General features: G+C 47.7%; 1 protein-coding gene across 1 annotated transcript in view; it reads right to left on the reverse strand.

Annotated features, from left to right (window-relative positions):
- The window catches only part of GRIN2A (glutamate ionotropic receptor NMDA type subunit 2A), a 238110-nt gene that overhangs the window by 75402 nt on the left and 135673 nt on the right, over positions 1-27035 (reverse strand). Inside the window, exon 2 of the mRNA XM_056866242.1 lies at positions 8804-9396. Coding sequence (XP_056722220.1) covers positions 8804-9396 — 593 coding nt within the window. The remainder of the gene's footprint in view (positions 1-8803; positions 9397-27035) is intronic.

The raw sequence follows: 27035 nt of genomic DNA on the forward strand, positions 1-27035 counted from the left end.
ACATTGCCTAATGCCTGGTCCTTTTAACTGGAGATGCTGGGGATTGAACCTGGGACCTTCTGCAAGCCAAGCAGATAGAACTAATCAGAGATCGGTTCTAATTCTGGGAGATCCCCAGGCCCTACCTGAAGGTTGGCAACCCTAATCGAAATGCACCCTCCCAACTTAGCACTAGCTCAATTACCTTTGAGCCACAGCCCCTCTCCAAACACATGAAACTACCTTATCCTGTATCACATCATCAGTCCATCAAGGTCCGTATTGCCTACTCAGACTGGCAGCACCTCTCCAGGGTCTCAGGCAGAGGTCTTTCGCCTCTCCTACTGCCTGATCCTTTCAACTGGAGAAGCTGGGGGCTGAACCTGAGACCTTCTGCAAGCCAAGCAGAGATCAGTTCTAATTCTGGGAGATCCCAGGCCCTACCTGAAGGTTGGCAACCCTAATCGAAATGCACCCTCCCAACTTAGCACTAGCTCAATTACCTTTGAGCCACAGCCCCTCTCCAAACACATGAAACTACCTTATCCTGTATCACATCATCAGTCCATCAAGGTCCGTATTGCCTACTCGGACTGGCAGCACCTCTCCAGGGTCTCAGGCAGAGGTCTTTCGCATCTCCTACTGCCTGATCCTTTCAACTGGAGAAGCTGGGGGCTGAACCTGAGACCTTCTGCAAGCCAAGCAGATAGAACTAATCAGAGATCGGTTCTAATTCTGGGAGATCCCAGGCCCTACCTGAAGGTTGGCAACCCTAATCGAAATGCACCCTCCCAACTTAGCACTAGCTCAATTGCTATTACTAATTCTACAGAGGTCCAGCAGCTAGACTTCCAACTGGCAAGGGAAAAGCCTGAGGTACTGCTTCTGTGGGCCAGGAAATCGTCCTCTCTGCACCACTCTTTCCTTTTGGCAATTCATCTCCCACTGCAGGAACATCAAGAAGGTTGACACAGTCTACCTGTTAGGGAGTGGGGAGAGAAGCCCCCTCTGGCAGGACACATTATGAATATAAATCCGAAACCTGACAAGGGCCCCATCCATACCCGGCGCTTGGCCACGCTGTCGGAATAAAGGTGATGAAAAGTGGCGCAAAGTTTATGGCGTCGGAGTTGTCAGGAAAAGGGGAGTTGTGCGGGGGGATAAGCTGGGTTAGATGCCCACAGGCTGCCCATTAAAGCGAGACTTTTTGACGAGACGAGTTGAGTTCATAACGCAGCGACGTATTATTACTTTTTTAAACTTCCACACTAGTTTCATAACCCCGAGCCATCCATCTCCGACGGGCTCTTTCTGTGCCTTGGCGTCAGCGGTAACGGATCCCCACAATTAAAGTAATTGGCCATGAAAAACCATCGTCGAGGAAAGGGCTGAATTCCCCCAACGACGTTTCGTAACGCTGCAGACGTGTCTCCAAACATGCCCCGCTAAGCCGAGAGGAGGGATTTTGAGCCTCTGGGGTTCCCAAAGTAGTTTCGCGAGCATCTGATGCGGCCCGGCCTTCGGGAAGCATCTGAACTGGCGGGAGGGGTACCTGAGATCTTCCTCTTCCTTCTCTGCTTCTTCTCCAGAAAGAAGAAGGAGGAGGAGGAGGAGGAGGAGGAGGAGGAGGAGGAGAAGAAGGAGAAGGAGAAGATTAGTCTATGACCTTAGGCAGATCATTAGAGGGAGGGCATCTTGGCCATCTTCTGGGCATAGAGTAGGGGTCACTGGAGATGTGGGGGGGAGGTAGTTGTGAATTTCCTGCATTGTGCAGGGGATTGGACTAGATGACCCTGGTGGTCCCTGCCAACTCTATGATTCTATAAGAAGAGTTGGTTTTTATACCTTTAAGGAGAACCAACCCAGCTTACAATCACCTTCCGTTCCGCTCCCCATAACAGACACCTTGTGAGGTAGGTGGGGCTGAAAGAGTTCAGAGAGAACTGTGACTAGCCCAGGGTCACCCAGCTGGCTTCACGCGTAGGAGTGGGGAAACCAACCCGGTCCACCAGATTGGCCTCCGCTGCTCACGTGGAGGAGTGGGGAATCGAACCCGGTTCTCCAGATTAGAGTCTGCCGCTCCAAACCACCGCTCTAACCACTACACCACGCTGGCAGAAGAGGCCCTGGTGACCTGGTTCTTCCATGGCTGCAATTCACAGGCAGCTGGCCTTCCTGCCCACCAGCTGCTCCCGGCCACCGAGGCTGAACAGCCCACTTTCCTCAAAGACCCAGGTTCCGATTCCGCCTTCTCCCCCCCAGCTCAGTTTCAATTAAATCCGACCTGTTGCCGGATGGAAAGCGCGTCCACTTTTGTTATCAAGATCAATAGCAAGGCTAGAATTACCTTCCGTTCCTCTCCCCACAACAGACACCTTATGAGGTAGGTGGGGCTGAGAGAGTTTGGAGAGAACTGTGACTAGCCCAAGGTCACCCAGCTGGCTTCATGTGTAGGAGTGGGGAATCGAACCCGGATCCCCAGATTAGAGTCCACCACTATTTTTTTTTTTTTTTTTTTATAAATATTTTTATTAATTTCTAGTATTGAATGGGAATACAGGAAAGGAAAAAGGGTAAGGGACAACATGAACAAAAGAAACAGTCATATTTTTACCCCCTTAACAAGGTTACAATTGTCATCAGTTTTTAACATGTTATGTTACTTCATCAACTTTAGTTTCATTACATTTATCAAATTTATTGTTGCTTTTTGGTTTTAATAAATTCATAGAAGGTGTGCCATTTGTCTTTTTTTGAATTTTGAGTGTCTGTTTGTAATAGTTCTGTTAGGTGTGCCATTGATATAAATTCATATGCTTTATCAATCCAGAGTTCAATTTTAGGTATTTTTTCTGTTTTCCACAGTGAAGCTAGGACTATTCTTGCCGCTGTTATTAGATATTTTAGTATAATCTGTTGGTCTTTAGTACATGCATCTGGTATTTTACTCAGGAGAAAAAGTTTGGGGTCGTATGTAATGGGTTGACCGACTATAGTTTCTATATTCCTATGAATTTTCTTCCAGAATTTTTGGACAAGTGTACATGTCCACCAACAGTGATAGAAAGTGCCTCTGGCTTTACCACACTTCCAACACAAGCCAGATGTCGAGCTGTTCATGTTCTGGATATCGCTTGGCGTAATGTACCACCTGTGCAACATTTTCAGCCAATTTTCTTGAATTCCTTGACATAGAGTAAATTTGAGATTACCACGAAATAGCTGTTCCCATTCGTCCGTTGTTATGATCTCGTTAAAATTTTCCATCCATTTGATTTGGCATGATTTTATTTGTTCATCTTCCGTATCATATGTCAACAGCAGCCGATAAATTTTACCTAAAAGATGATCTGTTGGCTTGCTTATCAGCTGTTCAAAATCTGTTTTACCTTTTAGAACTCCCCGAATCCAGCAGTCCTCTTTAAATCTTGAAATTAGTTGATGATATATCAGCCAAGACATCCGTGGATAGTCAGTTTGTAATTCTATTAGTGTCTTGATGGAACCATCTGTTTTTACCAGACTCTGATATTGTATTTTCCCATATGTTTTCCTATCAGCTACTAAGCCGTAGACGTTAAAGGGCGCCATCAGTAGTGATTTTTCAAAACTTAATCTGGGTTTCAATTTTCGCCACACTGCCACCATATTTTCTACAATTGGGTGGCCTCCCATTGCTTCTAGGCTCTTCTTCCAGTTCTTTCCCCATAATAGATTATGTACTCCACCTTGCAAACTTGCCAACTCTAATTTGGTAGTCCTTTCGTTAGTTTGCATGATCCAGTCTTTAATCCATACCAAGGTCGCCGCTTGATGGTACATTGTTAGATTTGGAAGAGACATGCCTCCTCTTTTCTTTTCGTCCGTCATAATTTTGAATTTTATTCGTGGACGTTTTTTGTCCCAAACAAATCTGTTAATTTTACGTTGCCAAGATTTTAAGACCTTGTCTTGAATTTTGATGGGGATCATTTGAAACAAAAAACTAAGTCTTGGAAGTATATTCATTTTAATTAAAGATATTCTGCCCAACCAAGAAACTTTTAGCTTAGACCAAATTTGGAGTTCACATTCGATTTTGTTCCAGACCGTTTGATAATTGTGATTATATAAATCTTGGGATTTTTTTGGAAAAGTTATTCCCAGATATTTTATTGGTTTGGTTGATATTGTGAATCCTGAGATATTTGTTACTTCTAATTCCTCTTCCTTTGTTAGATGTTCTAGAAAGATTTTTGTTTTGGTTTTATTAAGTTTATAACCCGCCAGTTGTCCATAGACCTGAATGTCATTCATGAGTTCTTTAATGCTAGACTTTGGTTGTGAAATTGTTAACAAAACATCATCGGCATATGCTCTGATTTTAAATTCTTCTCCTTGTACACTTAGGCCCGTTATTCTCTGGTTTGATCTAATTTTATTTGCCAATACTTCTAGTGTTAGGTTGAATAACAAAGGTGATAAAGGGCAACCTTGTCTGGTTCCTTTTTCAATAATGATATCTTTAGTCAGGGTGCCATTTATTAAAAGTTTCGCTTGCTGATCCGTATATATACTAGATATCCAATGAAATAGGTTGCCGTCATTGCTTATACTGTAGACCACCTGTTTTATAAAGTGCCATGAAATGTTGTCGAAAGCTTTTTCCGCGTCCACAAAAATAAAGGCTATTTTTTCTTTTCTGTATTTTACAAGCTCTCGCGCATTGATCAGGAACCTAATATTGTCTGCCATTTGACGTTTGGGAATAAAGCCTGTCTGATCTGGATTAATCAGTGTTTCTACATGAGCTAACAATCTTTGTGCAATTATTGTAGTGAATATTTTATAATCTGTGTTAAGCAAGGATATTGGCCTATATGAGGAGGGTAGCGTTAGATCTGTTCCTTCTTTAGGAATAAGCGTTATATATGCTTCTTTCCAAGAATCTGGCACCTTCTTTTTCTTATATATTTCATTCATCACTTTCACTAACGTTGGGGCCACTTCTTCCATAAATGATTTATAATATATGGCTGTAAAACCATCTGGCCCTGGCGTCTTCCCACTCTTTAATTTCTTAATTGCTTGTTTTACTTCTTCAATAGTGATTTCTTGGTTTAAACAAGTTATATCTTCTTTGGAAAGATAGTTCAGATGATTCTGTTGAATATAGGTTTTTATCTCCTCCGGTGATTCATTTTGTTTTTTCTTTTTGTACAAATCATCGAAATATTCTAGGAAACACTGTGTTATTTCATCTTCTTTATATGTTATCTGTCCTTTTATTTTTGTTGCGAGTATTGTTCTTTTCTGTTTTTCTGTTTTGATCATCGATGCCAAGTACTTGCCCGGCTTGTTTGCGTATGCAAAGTGTCTCTGTTTTATAAATTTTAGCTTTTTTGCCATTTCATCTGTATAGAATAGGTCAATTTCATGTCTAACCTTTTTGAGCTCTTTCAGGGCTTTTTTGCTATTTGTTCGTTGGTGAGTTTTTTCTAACTGTGCCAGGTTGGTTTGAAGATCTGTCAAACGTTTTTCCCGATCTTTTTTGTTTTTTGAGTTTAGTGAAATAAAGATGCCTCTCATGTAGGCCTTCGAACAGTCCCAGATTGTTGCTTGACTCATTCCTTGTGTTTCATTTCTCAGTAAAAATTCCTTAAGTTCTTCACGGCCTGTGTTGAGATCTTTTTCCTTATTGAGTAACGCATCGTTTAGTCTCCATCTGAATATTTTCTTCTTCTGATTGTACCATTTTATTACTAACGGATTATGATCTGACAGAGTCCGAGGTAGTATTTTGATGTATTCTAGATTTTTCACTAAGGTATTCGAGGTCCAACACATATCAATTCTTGAAAAGGTCCTATGTCTATCCGAATAGAATGTATAATCTTTGGTATTAGGATTTTTGGTTCTCCAGATGTCCAACAGGTTGAGACGCTGCATGTCTAATTTTACCTTTTTTGGAAGTTTACCGCTTTTTTGATTTTTAGATCTGTCCAATTTGGCATCCAAAACTCCATTCATATCCCCGATGACGATGATCTCATATTCCAATTGTTCTTCAAATGTTGTAAAGAGCTCTGTGAAGAATTTTTCCTTTGATGTCAGTGGTGCATATATAGATGTTAATATTTTTATTTCTCCACCACTATTAACCACTACATCATGCCCGATCTCACAAGAAGACCTGTGATCCGTTCTCTCCGACAGCGTTCAAAACGCAATCTGAGGAAGAACAATCCATGGGCTGCCCTTTATGGGGAAAGAGTGGCCCAGTGGTCCGAGTGCTGGACAACATCTGGAAGGCCCAGGTTCAAATCCCGACTTGTGAAATTTACTGGGTTGGCTTTGGGCTGGATGTTCTCGCTCAGCCTAACCTACTGCACAGGGTTGTTGGGAAGGTAAAATGGAGAACTTTTTATGTACCGTGGGACTCCTCAGGAACCATCACGGGAATCCAACCAGGAGCTCACGTTGCATTGAAAATGGCTGCGGGGGGGGGGGGGGGTTCAGTCAAGGTTGGTCTCCAGGACCTTTAGCCCCCCCCTTATTCTATTGACGTTAGTACTGAACAGGGTGGATTAAAAAAAATCAAGGACATTTTTATTAAACTTTATTTTTAAAAAGCAAATCAATTAAAAAAAAAAAAACCCCAAAGAAGATTTCTTTTGAAAGGGTTCTATTTTTAAGCTTTTAAATATATCATGGTTTGCAATGGATTCTGACTTTAATACAAGGAAACGAGTTAAAGTCGGCAGCTGTAACTTTTTACGTTAAAAATGATTCCCTCTATCAACCATACTGAGTGGGGGGGGGGGATTCATTTCTATATGAAAAGAAGGATAACAGTGTGGGGCAGTACTTACCTGGCAGGGGAGACACCATGATCACGAAGGTGTGGGGCAGTAGCTACAGGACAGATTGTGTTTGGCATAATGCCCATGGGCCGGTTATAGGGGCCGGTTATAGGGTTGCCAGGTCCCTCTTCACCACCGACGGGAGGTTTTGGAGCAGAGCCTGAGGAGGGTGGGGTTTGGGGAGGGGAGGGACTTCAGGGCCATAGAGTCCACTTGCCAAAGCAGCCACTTTCTCCAGGTGAACCGATCTCTATCAGATGGAGGTCAGTTGTAATAGCGAGACCTCACCAACCTCACAAGTTGGTTGGGAGAAGGAACCACCCAAAGTCTCTAGGAGGGGGAGCTAAAATGTGATAGAGAAAGCAATAAAAACCACCCAGGGGGAAATAAAATCCGACATTTGAGATCAAGCATTATGATACAATTGGCTCTATGTTACGAGTTGGTTATTTGTGCAGATTATGAACATTTAGATGGCCGGCCAAAAACAGCAGGGGCTTTTCCCATCATGCAGAAACACAGCCAGACTTCGCTTCCCGGGAGCGCCGGGCCCGTGGTTTCCGAGTGTTTAATTTTGTACGGAAACTTCACAAGGTTACAGAAAGCCAAAGAGCATTCTCCTTGTTCTCCTACGGCTGCCAGGTCCCCCCTCAGCATCGGCGGGGGGTTTTGGGGCAGGAGGCGGCGATCTCACATGCGCGGACATGACGGCATCACTTCTGGAGTAAACCTGGAAGCATGACATTGCAGGGGACACTCTTGCACTCTCCAAGGAGAGCACCAAAGTAAGTAAGTGCACTCTTTGTAGGAAGAAACTGACCCTCCTCATGGCCTAGAGGTCAAGGAAGAAGAAGAAGAGGAAGAAGAGGAAGAGGAGGAGGAGGAGAGCTGGTTTTTATACTTCGGTATTCTCTACCTTTAAGGCGTCTCAAACTGGCTTACAATCCCCTTCCCCTCCCAACAGACACCTTGTGAGGTAGGTGGGGCTGAGAGAGTTCGGAGAGAGCTGTGACTAGTCCTAGCTGTGACTAGGAGTGGGGAAACCAACCCAGTTCTCCAGATTCCCCAATGCTCATATGGAGGAGTGGGGAATCAAACCCGGCTCTCCAGATTAGAGTCCACCGCTCCTATCTACTACACCACACTGGCTCTCTGCAAGGGGCAGTCTATGGGCAGCCCAGTCTGTGCGTGGCCAACGAACAGATCAGACACCAGGCTGTGGTCAAGAGCCTTGGTGGAACCCCATTAGATGTGACCAACTGAACTGGGAGCAGCAATACCAGGATTCAGCCATCCACGGCTGAGAATGGGCAGGTTGCCATGAGGGTGCGAACAGTAAGGCCCTTGGGTCCCTCTGCTGGAGCCCCCCTCCTCAGTTCAAGACCCCCGGCACCTTATACACAGAAAGAGGAGAAGGAGTTGGTTTTTATATGCCAACTTTCTCTACCATTTGTCTTCCAATCTCCTTCCCTTCCCCTCCCCACAACAGACACCCTGTGAGGTAGGTGGGGCTGAGAGAGTTTGGAGAGAACTGTGACCAGCCCAAGGTCACCCAGATGGCTTCATGTGTAGGAGCAGGGAATTTAACCCGGTTCACCAGATTAGCCTCCACTGCTCACGTGGGGGAGTGGGGAATCAAACCCAGTTCTCCAGATTAGAACCCACCGCTCCGAACCACCAGTCTCCACCACGCTCTTAACCACCATGCTCAAACCACTACACTACACCATACTGGCTCTCCTACACCACGCTGGCGAACGGTGAGGTGTGAAACCAACCCAGCTCCCCAGATTAGCCTCCGCCGCTCATGTGGAGGAGTGGGGAATCATGCCCGGTTCTCCAGATTAGACTCCACTCTAAAGAAGGCTGATGGTGGACATTGGAGATCATGACACACTGCCACCACCGTTTACACGAGCGAGCACTGTTGTGGGATCTCAAAAGCGCCATGCATATTCGAAAGAAGAAAGCGGGTCTCTTACTTGTGTAGGGTGTGAGACGGCTCCTCGTTCCTCTCTTGCTGGCCGTAGCAGCTGTTTTTCGCTTCAGGGATGAAGGAGTACCTGTCCAGCATGGCGGCGGCCGCCGTGGTGATAATCCCGAGGCCGTCCCGGACTCGAGCCTTCAACGTGTAATCCCACTCGTCATACGCCATGGAAATCAACCCCGAGGGAAAGGCTTGGGGCGTGACCTCCATGTTCCCGCTGACCATGCTGGGGACGACCCAGAAGAAGTCGTACCCGGTCAAGCCCAGAGAGCGGGCCTCCTCCAGGACATAGACGGCTTCGTCCTTGGAACAGTACAGCAGGATGACGGAGGAGTGGATCTTCTTCAGCTGCACTGTGGTCCTGGCATCCCCGATGGGAGCATCCAAGGTGATGACGTTCTGCATGTCCCAGCCCACAAAGCTGTTCTCCACGGTGTGCTTGATGAAGCTGATGAAGTCCCGGTAGCCAGGGAAGGTGCTCGTCACCAGCGAGAAGACGTGCCAGTCGTAATACTGCATGAACTTCAGCATGATGATGGCTTCCTGTTGGATCGAAGCCCCAAACTGGAAAAACGTGGACATCACATCCTACGAGAAAAGCAAGGGAGAAAGGAAAAGCTGTTGGATGTCAAAACGCTTGGTGGGTGGCTTTGGGTCATGGTCAGTCCCTACCTGTTTGGCTCTCGAGGCCCTTTCTTACACGCCAGGAGTAATGTCGATGATGATGAAGAAGAAGGGTTGGTTTTTATATGCCGACTTTCTCTGCCACTTAAGGAAGACTCAAACCGGCTTACAATCACCTTCCCTTCCCCTCCCCACAACAGACACCCTGTGAGGGAGGTGGGGCTGAGAGTGACTAGCCCAAGGTCACCCAGCTGGCTTTGTGTGTAGGAACGGGGAAACAAATCCAGTTCACCAGATTAGCCCCCGCCACCCATGTGGAGGAGCGGGGAATCAAACCCGGTTCTCCAGACTAGAGTCCACCACTCCAAACCACCACTCTTAACCACTCCACCACGCCAGCTCTCACCACTCAATCGCCACTTTGGGGTCAAGAAGAAATTTTCCTCCAGGCCAGACTGGCCAGGGATCCTGGAGGATTTTTGCCATCTACCTTATCGCACTGGAAACCAAGGATGAACTTTCCTCCCTTATCATAAAAGCTACTGACGCTGAAGGGTCTTCCACCCCTCACCCCCCAATCTGTCTCTGCAAGGTGACCTGTGACCACCTGCTCTGCAACACCTACTTTTAATGGGGCCATGGCTCAGTGGTAGAGCATCTGCTTGGCCGGGTTCAATCCCCGGCATCTCCAGTTTTAAGGATCAGTTTACAGGTGACATGAAAGAGCTGGAGAGCTGCTGCCAGTCTGAATAGACAACCCTGCCCTTGGCAGAGCAAGGGCCTGACTCAGTATTCGGCAGCTGCCTGTGTTCAATGAGCCCGCTCTCTCCCAAAGGGCCCACTACGGTCAAGATCATGCAGGGAGATGGTGTGGAGGTGGTTAGTTGTTCTAACTGAGCTCTGGGCCCTTGTCCAGTTTGTTGACCATCGGTTCACACGTGCAGGTTTATCCCGGAGCGGTTTGCACGAGTGATCGAATCGTCTGTTGGTAACACCATGCACAGAAACTGACTTTTGCATTCCCTCGAACTGCTGGTCATCACCAAGCGTAGAAAAATTAAGCATTTGCCTAGGAAAAAGCGTCTTTTATTATTCCGAACGGAAGGTGTGAACTATCGCTTCTGTGGCGAACCACAGGCTCTGGCTGGTGTTTCAACGCGCAGCCAGCCTGGTATTTCTACAAGTCATTCTGCGTTCAGAATCACCGTGCACGCGCAAGCAGGTGGTTTCCACACCTGCACAGTGTGAGGCAGAGGGGGCGGAGGACCCGGGCTTCTTTGCGCCCCGGCTGTCAGGAAAAGCAGCACATCTCTCTCTTGCACACGCACACCCGACCTTATATCATCTCTGCGCCTCAAACGCTAGCATGGGGAAAGAAAGGCAAACCGGGCTCACACCGTGAGACGCTACATCAGAGGCTCTGACAGCCGCTGCCACCGGAGGAAATTAAGCGCCGGCAAACTGGACAAACTCAGCTCAGCTCCGTCTCACTTGTTTATGAAGGGGAGCTGGGGTTTCGGGGCAGGGGGCAGCGGCCGGCCGGCGCCGAGCGCCAGACGAGGAGGGGAATTCTGCGCCATGAGACGATGCCTCTCTGGAGAGGGCCGAGATCGAATCAGCCAGCGTCTTAAGTGGTGCTACTAAGCAAGGAGATGGGAAGAATGAGAAACTCAGCAGCCTCCTTTCCCCTGCTCTGCAACTGCATTGCTCCCTCTCGTTTTTATGGGCTGACCGCTTGGAGCAATTGCTGCTTCGCCCTTCAGAACCCAGCCTTTGCAAAGGTGAACGCCGCGGTTTTGCTTCTCGGAAGAGAAGGAATCAGCGTCCCTTTCTTTCTCGGCCAGCTCCCGTTAGCCCTGCATTAGAGTCATGCTGCAGAGCCATAGATTATGGCTGCGAAAAAGAAACCACGAGCCTCAAGACAGCGAAAGACTCCTGCATTCCCATTCTAGGGATTAAAAAAATAAGATGTCCTTTAAGGTTTCGCAAGATCGGGATTTGTTTGAGAAGAATACTGGTATTCTTTCTTCACTGCACTGCTAGCAAACGCAGCGAAGGAGTCGGCCAGGAATCTACATGCCACAGAAGAATTACCATGTTGAATCCCTACTTGGGAGGAAGGGGCCGTGGCTCAGTGGTGGAGCAGCTGCTTGGCATACAGAAGGTCCCAGGTTCAATCCCCGGCATCTCCAGTTAAAGGGACTAGGCAGGTAGGTGATATGAAAGACCCCTGCCTGAGACCCTGGAGAGCCGCTGCCAGTCTGAGTAGGCAATACTGACCTTGATGGAGCGAAGGTCTGATTCAGTAGAAGGCTGTTTCATGTTAACCATCTTCAAGGACTTGAAGGGCTGTCATACAGAGGAGGGTGCTAAGTTGTTTTCTGTTGCCCCAGAAGGTGGGACCAGAACCAACGGGTTGAAATTAAATCAAAACAGTTTCCGGCTAAACATTAGGAAGAATTCCTAATTCTGTTCCTCAGTGGAACAGGCTTCCTCGGGAGGTGGTAAGCTATCCTTCCTTGGAGGTCTGATTCAGTATAAGGCAGCTTCATGTATTCATGTATGTATTCATCCTGTCTCCAACAGTAATCAACCAAATTCCCTACAAGCAAGACAATGGCTCTCCCACAACCCTGAGTCAGAGGTATACTGCCTCTGAACCTGGAGGTTCCATTTGGAACCCCCATTCAGTTTTTTTTTAATCCTTTGATAAAATCCTGCAGAAATAAAGAAACAGGACAAGAGAAACGGGTTGAACCAGAACTGACGGGTTGAAATTAAATCCAAAGAGTTTCCATCTAGACATTAGGAAGAATTTTCTAACAGTGAAAGCGGTTCCTCAGTGGAACAGGCTTCCTTGGGAGGTGGTGAGCGCTCCTTCCCTGGAGGTTTTTATGCAGAGGCTAGATGGCCATCTGTCAGCAATGCTGATTCTATGACCTTAAGCAGATGATGAGAGGGCGGGCATCATGGCCATCTTCTGGGTCACTGGTGGTGTGTGGGGGGAGGTAGTTGTGAATCTCCTGCATTGTGCAGGGGGTTGGGCTAGATGACCGTGGTGGTCCCTTCCAACTCTATGATTCTATGTATTCAATCACAGCAAGGTTCATTGGCCAGTTCCATTCCCAACAATGATCAGACAGATGCCTCCAGGAAACTCGCAGACAGGACAGGAAGGGGACAGCTGCCTGTTCTGTGCAGTCCCCAGCATGCAGTAGACAAAGGTAGACTGCCTCTGTACATGGGATTTTTGCTCTCACAGGCAACAGCCCTTGAGAGACCTCTCCCCCTCAACTCATTTGTCCAGCCATTTTTAAAAGCCATCCAAGGCCCATCTGATGACGACGAACTCCGCTCAGACGTCACATCAAACCAACGTTAAACCGACAGGCGGGGCTTGTTGCCCATTCCCTCAGGCTTCCTCCCCTCCCTTGCATGGAGAATCTGGGATGGAAACCAGTTCACTTAACCATGACATAGGAACAAAGGCTCAGGTTAACCAGAGTTGCTTTTTTCTCCCACAAGCTGGGGGTCTAAAACTGGATTCATCTCTGGTTTGGAATGTGTGCCTTGCAGGGGTGGGGAGTCGCCTCTGGTTAACCGGTGCACTGAGTTTGTACTATTGTTTATGCATGGGTACTTTCACTCATGTTTGCCCCCCGGTCTGTCTCAGTTGTTCCTTGGAGTTATGCATGAGTTTTCCGTCCCTTAGAGATGACCTCGTGCCCAGCCCTCGCAAATCCCGGGACTTCCCGTTCCTCTGTTAACCCGATTCTTCCCTCTCCCCTGAGCAAAGCCCAGGTCAAATCCCCATGCATAAGGCAAAGCGCGGGACATGCAAGCTTTGTTTCTCTCACAGCCAACCACAAAGCAGCGTGTAAGGAGGCAGGGATTCAAATGCTTCCTGTGAACAGGCCTTTTAAAACCGAGGCTTGGATTTCTCCTCCCCCCTCTTTTTGGATTGCTCCATTTTTGCTTTTTCTTCTTAAAATGCTTTTTTTAGGCAGCAATTGGGTTTGGGGGGGGGGAGGGATTTTCTCTTATAGTAAGCACTACAAAGCAAGCCAATTACAAAGCAGCATTTCAAGGGGAAGGGACTTGATTTGAGCTTGGAGACTAATGGTGCATCGATTCCCAACAGGAAACTGTGGGTCCAGCGAGCAGTAAACCTCAGGGAAAACTCCCCTGCATAAACAACCTCTATCACAGGAATCCAGAGTTCATTTCTAACTGGGATTCCTTCCTTCCTTCCTTCCTTCCTTCCTTCCTTCCTTCCTTCCTTCCTTCCTTCCTTCCTTCCTTCCTTCCTTCCATCCATCCATCCATCCATCCATCCATCCAACTGGGATTCCATGATGCATAAACCCAGCAACAAACCAGGTTTGGTGCCATGTGTCCATTGCAAGTGATGTCTAAACGCAGCTTCTTCTACAAAGACAGGCTGCCTTCAGTCTGCCCTGAATCTACTGTCAATCCACTTCATTGTATGAGAGCCCACAAACACTAGTAATAAATGTGCAGAAAATGAAATATTCACTCAGTCTACTAGTTCTACCCCATGCAGAATTTGATAAACCTCTAACATGCCCCCCTTTGTCCTTTTTAAAAAGGCTTTCCCCCACCCCCCTGCTCATTTGGATTTCCCCTTTCCGTATTTTTACATAATACAAGAAGAGCCCTGCTGGATTTGACCAGTAGTCCGTCTAATCCAGCATCCTGTTTCACACAACAGCCAGCCAGTTGCCCTGAAGGGCCAAGGAACCAGGCATAGAAGCTAAAGCCTTACCCGATGCTGCCCCTAGCACTGGGGTCCAAAGGTTTGCTGCCTCTGGACATGGGGAGGGGCCGTGGCTCAGTGGTAGAGCATCTGCTTGGCATGCAGAAGCTCCCAGGTTCAATCCCCGGCATCGCCAGTTAAAGGGACCAGGCAAGTGGGTGATGTGAAAGACCTCAGCCTGAGACCCTGGAGAGCCACTGCCAGTCAGAGTAGACAATACTGACTTTGATGGACCCGGGGTCTGATTCAGTAGAAGGCGTGTGTTCATGTGTGAGGTTCTCTTTATTCACCATGGCTAAGTAGCCCTTGGATGGACCCTCTCCTGCAGGTATCTGTAAAGACATCTTTGCTCATGGCTATCACTTTTTTAAAAATAATTTATTTGAAGTCATAGACCATCAAATAAGACATAGTTGCATAGTTAAATAGCGTAGGATAAAAACAAATATAAAATAGATTTGCTATTAAAAATGGTGAAATGGTTATCGCTACTTCCACTTGCTGTGAATTCCACAGTTTCATTACTGGTTGAGTAAAGAAGTGCTTCATTTTATCCGCCAGTTTTTGAATGTCTACAACCCGTTGCCCTGGAGGGCATCCAACGAAAGCACAGAGGCCGATGCCTTCCCCTGATGTTGCCTCCTAGCACTGGTGTTTACAGGTTGACTGCCCCTGAACATGGAGGTTTCCTTTACGCCCCATGACTATTAGCCATCGACGGACCTATTCTAAGATGGAGGAGCAGCCTAAGATCGGGCAACGTCCTCTCTTGAACTATCCCCCCCACCTCCTCCCCCCAGTAGATCAAATTCCTTTTGAAGAGCTCAGTTGAATCTTGTTTGCTCCCCCTCAAATGTTCACCCGACAGCAAGAACGGTGTCATTTATCAGATACTAATTTGGGTTTCAACGCCATTAGTTTTCTTGGCCCAAGTTGGGAACAGAATGGCCTCGCCTCTGTTCTGAATGTTCATTCTCACATCGAAATCTGCATAAGGGAGAGATAAATATCCACTGTCACACAATTCAAAGTTTTCTTCGGTGCTCACTATGGATTGTCATGTCAAGTCAAGTCAAGCTTATTGTGTAAGGCCATAGGCCATTACAATCTAAAACAATACAGCAACAGGTTAAAATATACAAAACCAGATAACCATTAAAAGAATACAGAAATTAAAAAAAAAATACGCCCATTCAGCTCTATGCAGCTTTACCACCTTTCGTGATTTGATTTGCCCTGGTTTTCTTGGCTGCCAAGCCATATAGTGCCATTTTTTTTGAGAAATATAAGGGTCCATATTGGATGACAAAAAGATTAATCTGTCAACATCAGATGATAATTGTGGCACTGAAGAATGTTTGCCAGAAACTTGTTCCAGGGCTCAGTGTATAAAGGACAGGCCAGGACATAATGTGGGGCTATGGACTGTTTCATTCAGTTTTCATCCCTAGTAGGGAGATTCAGGGGAAAATACACTATTTCTTTAGTAGTTTATCCTGGTACTGGTTAATTTTGGTACTGGAGACAAGAGTGTGGGTCTTTGCCTCCAGACACAGGTCACAGCATCAAACTACGCACCCCAAGAACCATCCGTGCTTATTTGATGCGGAACTCTTAGCCTCCGTGTACAAGATGATATGCAACTCAACCCCTGGCATCCTTGGAGCTATATTGAAGGTACTAAGCATGCTGAATCCTGACCTGGATGACCCAGGCTAGCATCATCTCGTCTGATCTCAGAAGCTAAGCTGGGTTAGCCGTAGTCAGTATTTGGATGGGAGACCAGCAAGGAAGTCCAGGGTTGCTTCGGAGACGGCAATGGCAAACCACCTCTGCTTGTCTCTGCCCTGACCTGGATAGCCTAGACTAGCCCAATCTCATCAGATCTTGGAAGCTAAGCAGGGTCTAGAACTTGGATGACAGACCACTGAGAAAGTCCAGGGTTGCTTTGCAGAGGCCGGCAATGGCAAACCACTTCTGTTCATCTCTTGCAGTCACCTGGATGGCCCAGGCTAGCCCGATCTCATCAGATCTCAGAAGCTACCCCGGGTCAGCCCTGATTAGTACTTGGATGGGAGACCACCAAGGAAGTCCAGGGTGCTCCGCAGAGGCAGGCAATGGCAAATCCCCTGTGTTTGTCTCTTGCCTTGAAAACCCTACAGGGTGGCCGTAAGTCAGTTATGACTTGATGGCACTTTCCACCACCACTACCACCACCACTACAAAGCAAGCTTGAGGAAAAGGGACAGGATAGACAACATGCTTGTGCTTCCTCTTCCCAAGTGTGCTTAGAAGGGCCAAGGTACATCCATAGCTGAGTTTAAAGGAGGAAAGACCAAGAGCACCTGGTAACTTCCCCTTCTGGAGGAGCAGGTCCATAGCTTAGGGTTGCTATGTGACCTGTGCCTTCAGAGGGAGGCATATCCCAAAGAGAGGAGGAGGAGGAGGAGGAGGAGGAGAGTTGGTTTTTATATGCCGACATTCTCTACTACTCAAGGGAGAATCAAAACTGCTTGCAATCACTTTCCCTTCCCCTCCCCACAACAGACACCCTGTGAGGTAGGTGGGGCTGAGATAGAGTGACTAGCCCAAGGTCAACCAGCTGGCTTTATGTGTAGGAGTGGGGAAACCAACCCAGTTCACCAGATTAGCGTCCGCCGCTCATGTGGAGGAGTGGGGAATCAAACCTGGCTCTCCAGATCAGACTCCACCGCTCCAAACCACCGCTCTTAACCACTACACCACGCTTTTACTTAAGGATATAAAAAATAGCTAGCAGGGAGTAGATCATCCGTATGATTCATCCAGGAACAATGAAACAATACAAAAGAGTGGAAAAGATGCTGAACAGGATTTTTTTAGAAAAGATAAATATTCGCATATGAAAATCCAAATGGGGGAGGTAGAAATTAACTATACGTGCCATCTTATGCAGAGTTACTCCAGTCAAAGCCTACTGATTCCAATGGACTTAGACAGGAGTACCTTTGCATAGGATTGCACTGTAAATTTGCTAGTTTCTGCCCCAAAATCTAAATTATGGAATAATTTAGTCAGCATCCTTCATTACCTTAGGGATTCCCCACTTGACTATTGAATTAATAGATCAACGTTTGGTTGAAATTGTTATCTCCTTCATCTGTTTTCCTTAAACATCTTCTGTTGTAATGGAACCTACTATAACTTGCAGTAACTAAATTTCTGGGATGGTACATTCGTTTCTCCAGGGGAAAAAAAGTTGTTTTGTATCAAATATATTGGATCACCTCCTAGAGAACTTTGTCCTGCCCTGACAAAGATGACAGTTTGACCAAACCTAAAGGAGTCACTCTTTGAAGACTGAACAACCATCTTCCTTTTATGAGCACTTAACTATTGCGTTCTGCACTATAGCGGCACCTAGAGGCACAACACAAGTATTATGTAATAGAGAACACCAACCCAATGGGATGAAAATGTCAACTGGGAAAAGAAGTGAGAGATTAAAAAATAGATAAAAGGAAGTATTTCTTCACGCAACCCATAGTTAAACTGTGGAACTCCCTGCCACAGGATGTGGTGATGGCCGCCAACTTGGAAGGCTTTAAGTGGGAAGTGGACAAGTTCATGGAGGAGAGGGCTATTCATGGCTACTAGTAAAAATGGATCCTAGTCATGATGCATACCTATTCTCTCCAGGATCAGAGGAGCAGGCCTGTTATAGTAGGTGCTGTGGAACACAGGCAGGATAAATGCTGCTGCAGGCGTCTTGTTTGTGGGCCTCCTAGAGCAGTGGTGGCGAACCTATGGCACGCGTGCCAGAGGAGGCACTCAGAGGGTTGGAGAGGAGCTAGGTTGGAGGGGAGCATAGCTCACAGCGTGGCATAGCTGGAGGGGAGCAGAGCGCTCGGGCCACAGCGCGGGCTTTGCGGCGCCTCCCACCTTTCAGTGAAATCCCCTACTAAAAGAGGAACACCCACTTATCCAGCATGTAATTAACCTGTGGAACTCCTTGCCACAGGATGTGGTGATGGCATCTAGCCTAGATGCCTTTAAGAGGGGATTGGACAAATTTCTGGAGGAAAAGTCCATCACGGGTTGCTAGCCCTGATGGGTATGTGCTACCTCCTTATTATAGATGTGGGCCACTGTGAGATACAGGAGCTGGACTAGATACTGTAGGTCCAACGCATGTACAGCGGAGGTGAATCAAAGGTAGGAAATGCACTCAGATGCCTTTTTCAGAGCAGGCCAAAAGGTCTGCAAATTCAAAAGGAATCCCAGCTGAGAATCACTGCCATAGATTGTTGGTTCAGGGAATATCCATTTCATTTAGTGTTAACTAATAGTGTTAGCTATTTTTGGTATAGGGATAGATTTGTTATTGTGTTTTTCTTTTAAGACAAAAGATGTTAATGTATGAGTTGTTGTTTTTTCTAAACTAAAACCTCAGTATTCAGGTTAAATTGCCATGTTGGCACTTTGCGATAAATAAGTGGGTTTTGGGTTGCAGTTTGGGCACTCGGTCTCTAAAAGGTCCTAGAGGCACCTGGTTGGCCCCTGTGTGAACAGACTGCTGGACTTGATGGACCTTGGTCTGATTCAGCAGGGCTTTTCTTATGTTCTTGTGTTCTTATTTTAAAACAGAACCCATTTATGGCTGCTCCCAACTTGAGCCAACAAAACAGATATATAATCTCCCATACTAAGTGCACGTGTGTATTTTTTGCCTCTACTTTGAGATCGAGAATGCTAAATTATAGAGAAACTCTGCTGTTCTCTTGGCCGTCCCCCTGCAAACCCTAAAATCAAATTGTTTTGGCTTCAGAGTACATAACTCACAAAGCGAGACTTCTCAATGGAGTATAATGTGTAAGAAGCCCAGCAATAAATTAGCTTTTTTTCCTCATCGAGCAGGTGTGCGTTCGTTTTAATTGGCGCATCCCTTCAGGGTTTTCTGCTCTGAAAATTTTCTGACTGTTCATGGGATAGAAACTGCAAATGCAGAAACCCAGAGTTTGACGTCTGATGTTCCACAATAAAGCAGAAGGGGCCGGGTGTGTGCGTGTGCATCTGAAAACTAAATAAAAATCGTGGCGAAGAAAAAAAAGGTACAAATAGGGCGATGATTTCCTGAAACTGCGGTTTGCACTGGGCCCAATTAGGACGTTGTTGACACACACAGGAGATTGCAGTGTTTGTACAGGAGCTTATGCGAAAATCTACAATGAAAGAGCCTCGGTAAAAGCCGCTGAATGAGAGGCGTTCAAACCTCAGCAATGGAGGCAAGGGGTGGAAGTCCTTATTGGGTACCTACTGAGATTCCCTCTTGTCCCAAAACACATAAGAATAAGGTTGCCAACCTCCAGGTACTAGCTGGAGATCTCCTGCTATTACAACTGAGCTCCAGGCGACAGAGATCAGTTCCCCTGGAGAAAATGGCTGCTTTGGCAATTGGATTCTATGGCGTTGAAGCCCCTCCCCTCCCCAAACCCTGCCTTCCTCAGGCTCCACCCCCAAAATCTCCAGGTGGGGCTGAGAGAGTTCAGAGAGAACTGTGCCTCCACCAATTAATCAACTCCAACTTTTAGCCCAGGGGTGGGGAACATAAGGCCCATGGGCTGGATCCGGCCCCTGGAGAGCTCTTATCCGGCCCACGGGCAGGGTTGCCAGTTCCCTCTTCGCCACCGGTGGGAGGTTTTTGGGGCGGAGCCTGAGGAGGGCTGAGTTTGGGGAGGGGAGGGACTTCAATGCCATAGAGTACAATGGCCAAAGCACCCATTTTCTGCAGGGGAACTGATCTCTATCGGCTGGAGATCCGTTGTAACAGCAGGACATCTCCAGCTAGTACCTGGAGGTTGGCAACACTACCGACGAGCCAGCCACCCCCCACTCTCAATCTGGGCTGGCGAGGCATGGCCTGGCCCGACCAAGTGGCATTTATGTCATATCCGGGCCCCGTAACAATTGAGTTCGACACCCCTGATTTAGCCAATTCATCTATTGCTTGTAGCCCTGTCAATAATTGGGAGGAAAACTGTGCAGGGCAGGGGAGAGGTGAATCTCGACTCTTGAAGAGCTGGATGGGGTAAACGTCCTACGCTTTCTTCTCTCCTGCTTCCTTCTCACCCAGCCATTTTGAATATGGCCAAGTGGACAGACCCAGGTTTCCGAACCTCGCGCAGAAGGTATCTGTTGATCAGAATTCTCTGCAACTGCAAGGTGGCCTGAAATTTCCACTGTCGGTAAGGAAGGCAGATGGCGTTGAGCTTCAAATTCCCTTTGGAGGTATCTCTGTTGCCATTATTTCCCTGCCTTCTGCACAGTGTCCCCCCCCAAACAACCGACGCTCTCCTCTCTTTTTAGAACGAGACACACTAATTACAGAGAGAGCCAAGCAAATAAACCGGTCCCCAGGGAGGCCAGACAGCATTTCTTTCTTTCTTTTTAATCCTCCTCTCTCTATCTCAAGCCAGTTTTTCATTTTGATAAGTCCTAAATGGTCTGAGGGAGGGAAGGCAGCATGGTATAGCCTACTCTCATCAGATCTCAGAAGCTAGGCACAGTCGGCTCTTGGACGGGAGACCACCAAGGAAGGCTCTGCAGAGGAAGGCAACGGCCAACCACCTCTGCTTCTCCCTTGCCTTGAAAGCCCCTTGCCGGGGTCACAGTAAGTTGACTGAGACTTGACCGCACTTTACGCGCACAAATGGTCTGAACTCAATGTACCAGAGAGGGACGCTCCTCTTTGCGATGCCCCAAGCAGTGCTTGGGTGGGGAATCAGCCCTAGCAACTTCTCCAGCTGAGGGGAAGCCATAGAGAAGGTCACTGCAACTGTCTAAGCATCTCCAGTCCTTGCTTGGCATAGAATCATAGAGTTGAAAGGGACCATAGAGGCCATCTAGTCCAACCCCCTGCTTAACGCAGGCTCAGCCTAAAGCAAGGGTGTCAAACATAAGGCCCAAGGGATCTGGCCCATGAGCCAACACAACCCCCCCCAACTCACACACATTCTCGATCTGGACTGGCAAAGCATGGCCCGGCCTGACCAAATTGCATTTATGTTATATCTGGCCCTCGTAACTCTTGAGTTCGTCGCCCCTGCTCTAACTGCTACATCATGCCCATCAGAGCTTGGAAGATAAGTAGAGGCGGATGAGAGACCACCAAGGAAGACCAAGGTTGTTACGCAGAGGAAGGAAATGGCAAACCACATCTGCTATCTCTGGCCTCGGAAACCCCAAGAGGTAGAATTTCAGGAGGTCACCATGAGTTGGTTGCAACACAATGGCACGCTTAACCTTTATAAATCCTATGTGTTTTTAATATTTTGAGATCTCCCAGTGAGCTTCAGGAATGAATGAGGGATTGAACACAAGACCTCTTTGGAGCAAGTCAGATGCTCACCTACAACACGCCAGCATGGTGTAGTGGTTAGGAGCAGCAGACACTAATCTGGAGAACCGGGTTTGATTCCCCACTCCTCCACAGGAGCGGCGGACTCTAATCTGGAGAACCGAGTTCGATTCCCCACTCCTCCACGCGAGTGGCGAACTCTAATCTGGAGAACCATGTTCAATTCCCCACTCCTCCATGCGAGTGGCCGACTCTAATCTGGAGAACCACGTTCAATTCCCCACTCCTCCATGCGAGTGGCCGACTCTAATCTGGTGAACAGGGTTCGATTCCCCGCTCCTCCCCATGAAGCCTGCTGGGTGACCTTGGGCCAGTCACAGTTCTCTCCGAACTCTCTCAGCCTCACCTACCTCACAAGGTGTTGTAGGGAGAGGAAGGGAAGGTGATTGTAAGCTGGTTTGAGACTCCTTAGAGAAAAGCAGGGGATAAAAACCAGCTCTTCTTCTTCCTCTTCTATGCTGGAAGTCTCGAAGTAAGAGAAGACATCCTACCATGATACAGAATATAAAGCAAGTGGGAAATATACAAGCAACAATAGAAAAGGAGGAACAGCCACTAGGTATAATTTCTGAATGGCAAAGGGCTCTGGCCCGGCTGGTATCCGAAACTGGCTCTCCATGATCTTTCTCCTTGGCAGGGATTTGACGCAAACTAAAACACCATTAGCCGATGCATCCGACAGCGGGGTCTTTTGTGCCCCTGATTAAGTGGGCTGCGCTTTCCTCCCTCCTACATAAGAAAATAGCGGGCAACTTTGGAGGCAATTACTCACTAAAGCGTCGAACTAGCAGAGAGCTCTCCAGCAAACCTTTTTTCCCCAAATTAAATGGATCAAACTGTGAATTAATAAAGGGAGGGTTTTTCTCTCCTAATTGTTTACTAAGGAGTCCTTAGTGTCTCCAATGAGCTCCTGGCAGGAGAGTTTCAGAAAAATTGCAGTTGTGAAGACTGACGTTAACTTGTGTGAGAAATGCCGACACCCTCCCTGCCCGTCTTTCCCCATAAGCCTCTACAGGCCACTGAAGGTAGCTCCCGCTGCATATATCACAGCCCGTGATTTAGCCATTTACCCATAGTGATTTACCCACATGGAACCGGCTCCGGGAGGGGGGCGGCATCTTTAGCAATGCTTTGGATGCCCTGCAAGGCCATTTTATTTGGATTTGTAAGCCGCCTTGAGCCACAAAGGAAAGGCAGGGTATAAATACTTCAATAAGCCCTGAGCTGGATGGCCCAGACTAGCCCAACCTCATCAGATCTCAGAAGCTAAACAGGGTCAGGCCTGGTCAGTACTTGGATGGGAGACCACCAAGGAAGTCCAGGGTTGCTACGCAGAGGAAGGCAATGACAAACCACCTATGTTCCTCTCTTGCCCTAACCTGGATGGCCCAGGCTAGCCCAATCTTGTCACATTGCAGAAGCTAAGCAGCAGTAACCTTGGTTAGTACTTTGATAGGAGACCACCAAGGAAGTCCAGGGTTGCTACGCAGAGGCAGGCAATGACAAACCACCTCTGTTAGTCTCTGAGACCTGACCTGGATGGCCCAGGCTAGGCCGATCTCATCAGATCTCCAATGCTAAGCAGGGTTGGCCCTGATTAGTATTTGGATGGGAGACCACCAAGGAAGTCCAGGGTTGCTATGCCGAGGCGGGCAATGGCAAACCACCTCTGTATGTCTCTTGCCTTGAAAACCTTACGGGGTTGCCATAAGTCAGCTGCGACTTGACAGCACTTTACACACGCACTATGTCGTGCAGGCGACAAACCTATTCACACAATGCATTTGGGGACATCACCCCTGAAATGCCCTGTGTGTTTAGAAGTTTCATGTCAGACAGAAATTCAACAGATAAATCTGCATTCTAGTCCCCAACACTCCCTCCCCGTAAATCGGTGATTTTGCTGAATCTGGAAAAAATGAGGGGAAACAGATGCAACACTCCAGCAGAGACCTGCAGACGGAAAGATAATTAAAATCTGGAGATATGCAGAAGGAGAACTGTACAAAGATTAATTCCCTATTCACTGATAGTCCCTGCACCTTTTATTTAACAAATGAACCATCTCTGTATGGGCTTCTGCTCTCTTTCCCCACCCCCTCCAGTCGTGCTTTCCAATTTCATTACCTTCCCTTCAAAATACTTCCAAGAATCACGTCATGCTGCCAAAAAAAAAAGGTCTTAAGCATTATTCTCTTAGACAAGCAGTGCGGAAAACAGAATGGGGGAATATACCTTGCAGATCTAAGTATGGCAGAGTTGATTTGGGGAGTGGGTTTCTAGTATAGGTAACAAATGACTTACTGTACTGTAAAATCAGATTCGTCATGCATTTAAAAGAGAAGTCGTAACAGCCACTTGCAAACTAATGTTTTAGGGACTGAAGGATCTCCTCCAGAACTCCACTCTCCTCAACATCTTAGAATCATAGAGTTGGAAGGGACCACCAGGGTCATCTAGTTCAAACCCCTGCACAATGCAGGAAATTCTCAACTACCTCCCCCCCCACACCCCCAGTGACCCATACTCCACGCCCAGAAGATGGCCAAGATGCCCTCCCTCCCATGAACTGCCCAAGGTCATAGAATCAGCATTGCTGACAGATGGCCATCTAGCCTCTGCTTAAAAGCCTCCAGGGAAGGAGAGCTCACACTTCCTGAGGAAGCCTGTTCCACGGAGGAACCGCTCTGTTAGAAAGTTCTTCCTAATGTCTAGAAGGAAACACTTTTGATTTAATTTCAACCCGTTGGTTCTGGTCCGACTTTCTGGGGCAACAGAAAGCAACTTGGCACCATCCTCTCTATATGACAGCCCTTCAATTACTTGAAGATGGTTACTTGAAGGGCTGTCATATAGAGGATGGTGCCGAGTTGTTTTCTGTTGCCCCAGAAGGTCGGATCTTACTCCTCTTTCATTTCTATGTATGCAAGAAAAGTTCTTCAGTGAACTCTAGAATTGGAACTAGGGTTGCCATCTTCCTAGCGGGGCCTGGTGATATTCCAGAGGGAAGGGCTGTGGCTCTGCTTGACATGCAGAAGGTCCAGGTTCAATCCCCGGCATCTTCAGTTAAAGGGACTAGGCAAGTAGGTGATGGGAAAGCCTGAGACCCTGGAGAGCCGCTGCCGGTCTGAGCAGACAATACTGACTTTGACCAAGGGTCTGATTCAGTATAAGGCAACTTCATGTGTTCATGTGTACAATTGATCTCCAGAATACACAGATCAGTTTCCCTGGAGAAAAAGACTGATTTGGATGCTACTGCATTATACTCTGCAGAGGTCCCTCTCTGGGCTCCATCCCCAAATGTCCAGGAATTTCCTAACCTAGATTTGGGAACCCTACTTGGAGCGATTGCATCCTGCCATTTGCACCTACATAAGAGGTATAGTTACCAACCTTCCAGGTGGGGTTTTGAGTCCTCCCAGAATTACAACTGATCTCCAGTCTTCAGAAATCAGTTCCATTAGAGGAAATGGCAGTTGTGGAGGGCAGACTCTATGGTCTACAACGGAGACTAGGAGAAAAGGAAGTCCTAGGACAGTGATGGCGAACCTTTTAGAGACCAAGTGCCCAAACTGCAACCAAAAACCCACTTATTTATCGCCGAGTGCCAATGCGGCAATTTAACCTGAATACCACCCCCAGAGGGGGCCCAGAGGGAGAGGCTAGGGTTGCCAAGTTCCTCTTCACCATGAGTGGGAGGTTTTTGGGGTGGCGCCTGAGGAGGGTGGGGTTTGGGGAAGGACTTCAGTGCCATAGAGTCCAATTGCCAAAGTGGCAATTTTTTCCAGGGGAACTGATCTCTATTGGTTGGAGATCACCTGTAATAGCAGATCTCCAGCTAGTACCTGGAGATTGGCAACTAGTTCCTTAGTGTTTTCTCTTTACATATTAAGACAAATAGAAAGGTGTTTGGAGGACAGCTTGTGGGCACTTCAAAGGTGGAATAGGACTGCACGCCGCTCCGCCCGCACAGACCCAGAGGGTGCGGGAGAAGCTGCTGGAGGGAAAGAAGGAAGGAAGGAAGGAAAGAAGGGAAGGGAGGGGGAAAGGGAAGGAAGGGAGGGAGAGAAAGAAAGAAAAAGAGAGAGAAAGGGAGCAAGAAATGGAGCAAGGGAGAGAAAGAAAAGGACAGAGGGAGACAGAAAAAGAAAGAGGCCATTTATGCATGGGAGGTTTTGCCTTGGATTTGCCACTCGGTGGGGCGCGGCGGCAGGGTTGTGAGAGGCGAGCAGGGTGGGGCAGAGAGCGCCTCCTTCGCACCCACCGACCAGCCATGCCCCTCCGCCCGCACAGGCCCAGAGGGCGCCGGAGAAGCCGCCGGCCATGCCGAGTGTGAGCGCTCGGCTTCTGTTCCCCGCTCTCCCACCCACCTGGCCGGCCACGCACGCTCCAGCGGCGGCAATGGCGGCAGCTTCTGTGGGAGAGTCCGGGGGCCACCGCCAATGATGTCGGAGGTTCCCCACCCCTGGGCTACAGCCTCCCCCATCCGGGGTGGGGCAGAGCCGGAAAGGCCAGCGGCTTGGAGGAACCGTGCATGCCAGCAGAAAGGGCTACGCGTGCCGGAAGTGGCACCCGTGCCATAGGTTCGCCAACACGGTCCTAGGACAACATTGCATCCCTGTTGACCTTAGCCCATTCTTTCTTTGCTTCCACCTCGCCTCCCCGAACATTAATAATCATCATGTGAACATTGAGAGCCCAAAAAGCAACCTTGACATAGATCAAGGCATGACTGCATCCATAGTCTTTATGTTCAGTGTTTTACTGATGTGGCACATCTTCTTCTGCACACCAAAACAGAATATTGACACAACTGCCAATACTGATGTGTGGAAACTCACATCAAGGGAAGAAGAAGAAGAAGAAGAAGAAGAAGAAGAAGAAGAAGAAGAAGAAGAAGAAGAAGAAGAAGAAGAAGAAGAAGAGGAGGAGGAGGAGGAGGAGGAGGAGGAGGAGGAGGAGGAGGAGGAGGAGGTTTTTATATGCCAACTTTCTCTACCACTTAAGGAAGAATCAAACTGGATTACGATCACCTTCCCTTCCCCTCCCCAACACAGAGGTAGGTGAGGCTGAGAGATGTGTGACTAGCCCAAGGTCACCCAGCTGGCTTCATGTGTAGGAGTGGGAAAACAAATTCAGTTCACCAGATTAGCCTCCCGCCGCTCATGCGGAGGAGTGGGGAATCAACCCCGGTTCTCCAGATCAGAGTCCACCGCTCTAAACCACCGCTCTTAACCACTACACCATGCTGGCTTGTAAGAACCTGAAATGTTCTGATTCTGCAAAACCCGGTTGGCATCGGGGAGGTGATCGTGAAGGATCGCATGCAGAGGCTGGGCTGGACGGGACCTGGGGAGGGCTGCGCTCTGCTCTCCAGCCAGGGGTTCTGAGGTGCCTTGGTGTCAGACTTCAGTACCTCGTTGCATT

This window comes from Euleptes europaea, chromosome 21, assembly GCF_029931775.1.
Source record: "Euleptes europaea isolate rEulEur1 chromosome 21, rEulEur1.hap1, whole genome shotgun sequence".
Taxonomy (NCBI): Eukaryota; Metazoa; Chordata; class Lepidosauria; order Squamata; family Sphaerodactylidae; genus Euleptes; species Euleptes europaea.